This window comes from Mesitornis unicolor, unplaced genomic scaffold (assembly GCF_000695765.1).
Source record: "Mesitornis unicolor isolate BGI_N332 unplaced genomic scaffold, ASM69576v1 scaffold15069, whole genome shotgun sequence".
In the NCBI taxonomy this organism is placed as follows: domain Eukaryota; kingdom Metazoa; phylum Chordata; class Aves; order Mesitornithiformes; family Mesitornithidae; genus Mesitornis; species Mesitornis unicolor.
In genome coordinates this window covers 1,524-3,312 of record NW_010209369.1, presented here as the reverse complement: position 1 = coordinate 3,312, position 1,789 = coordinate 1,524, and the positions used below count along the sequence as shown (strand labels likewise).

Below are 1,789 nucleotides of genomic sequence, written 5' to 3'. Positions count from 1 at the left end.
TGGGTGAGTCCTTGGGGGCTGGGGACAGGGACGGGGCTGGGTCACTGCTCTGCAGCGGGAGCCGGACATCTGCAGCTAATGGAGAGATGCTTTTGGTTAGCAACCACCTCCACCCCGGGGGAGCGGAGTGGGACCCAACCACCCTGGGGTGCTGCAGCAGTGGGGGTCCCGAGCCAGGCCCGGCCACCAGGCACCTCCTGTTACCTTGGCAGGGCGGGCAGCAGGCAGCGGGCAGCGCGAGGGGCTCTGCGCAGGAGCGTGGACACAGCCTCTTCTCACAGCTCACCTCCCCGAGCTGGCAGCGAACGACAAATTTAGGGGCGAGCCACCCCCACTGTCCCCTCTGCCACCGTTACCCCGTGGGCATGGGCACCCCACTCACCTGGCAGGTACAGCGGGTGCAGGGTTGTCCCTCAGGGGTGAAGGTTTGGCCATTCCCCACCTTCCTACCCTGGTAGTTGCAGTCTGTGGGGAGCGAGGCAGCGTGAGAGGCTCACGGGGTGGGAGGAGAGGATCCACAGCTCCCCCCCTAAACCCTCCCAGCTCCTACCGTTACAGACGGGGCAGCACTCGCCCTCGGGGTGGAAGGGGTAGGTGCAGAAGATGGCACAGTCCACAGGCGAGCAGGCCACCGAGCCCAGCTGCGAGAGACGGGAGAGACGCGCGAGGACTGGGCGTTAGCGCCCGCCAGGGAATAAAAGGGGCAACCCCAAAACGCCCGGGAGCTTTTTGCTGCAATGGAGGAAAAAACTGGGGTTCAGCCCAAGGGGCAGGAGGTGAAAGCATCGCGCGGTCCCCGGCACAGCCCTCACCAGGCAGATGCAGCTGAGACAGGGGTCCAGGACGGAGGGGAAGGTCTCGTTGTTGTAGAAGATCCTTCCCATGTAGGTGCAGCCTGCATGGAGGAGAGGGGCACTTGTGGTCTCCAGGTGGCTTGAGGACTTCCAGGAGACCCCTCTGCTTACACCCAGGCTGGCTGGGTCCAGATGTAGAAGGGGCTGTAGAAGGGGTCTGTCCTGGTTTACTGGGACAGAATTTGAGCGTTTTCTGCTGAGGAAAGCTGCAATGTTTGTAAGGACTACACCACCCTATTTCATGTGAACAAAGCGATGAGACTCTGTTAGTTTTCAGCTGATGCTGGTATGTGATGCTCAAGGCCTTCAGTGGCCTTGAGATAAACATGTGCAGAGGCTGGAGGGAGCAGAAACCCAGGGAAGTTAACCCCAAGCTGACCTCAGGCTGGCCAATTAATACTATGCCATACCATAAACATCACATTCACTATAAACTGGGGAGTTTGCTCCTTCCTTCTCCTTATTCCTTCCTCCATGGCTGACATCTCGAGAGGGACTTGTCTACTGTCCTACCCCTGAGGCCTGCTCCCCACAGTATTGGCTGAGTATAGCTCTGTATACTTTACATTACTCTTACTGCTACTACTAAATCTATTTCCATTCCATCCCATGGATCTCCTTTCCTTTTCCTGACCCTTCTCCCCAGGTGGGGACGAGTCATCGGGTGATGGAGCAACTGCATAAACCACAACAGGGACACAGAAGAGGATGCAGAAGGGGACACAGAGGACCCAGCACTCCTCCAACCAGCACCCACCACCCCCATCACCTGCAGAGCAGTCGGGGCAGCACTGCCCAGGGACGCGGATGGGGTAGGGACAGGTCTCCACGCAGTCCGTCCGCTTGCAGCTCACCGAGCCATCTGCCTGCAGGAGAGAAGCACTTGACAGAGGCCTCAGGCGGCCCAAAAATGGGGGGTTTAAAGCCCACAAAGC

The 1,789-nt window shown here is 59.1% G+C and overlaps 1 protein-coding gene across 1 annotated transcript in view; it reads right to left on the bottom strand.

Annotated features, from left to right (window-relative positions):
* Nucleotides 1-204: 204 nt before the first annotated feature.
* Nucleotides 205-1,789, bottom strand: part of LOC104547249 (von Willebrand factor C and EGF domain-containing protein-like) — a gene marked incomplete at both ends in the record, with an annotated part of 3,067 nt that continues 1,482 nt past the window's right edge. The window contains 5 exons of the mRNA XM_010192861.1: nucleotides 205-295; nucleotides 383-465; nucleotides 551-641; nucleotides 813-895; nucleotides 1,624-1,720. Of these exons, the coding sequence (XP_010191163.1) occupies nucleotides 205-295; nucleotides 383-465; nucleotides 551-641; nucleotides 813-895; nucleotides 1,624-1,720 (445 nt within the window). The remainder of the gene's footprint in view (nucleotides 296-382; nucleotides 466-550; nucleotides 642-812; nucleotides 896-1,623; nucleotides 1,721-1,789) is intronic.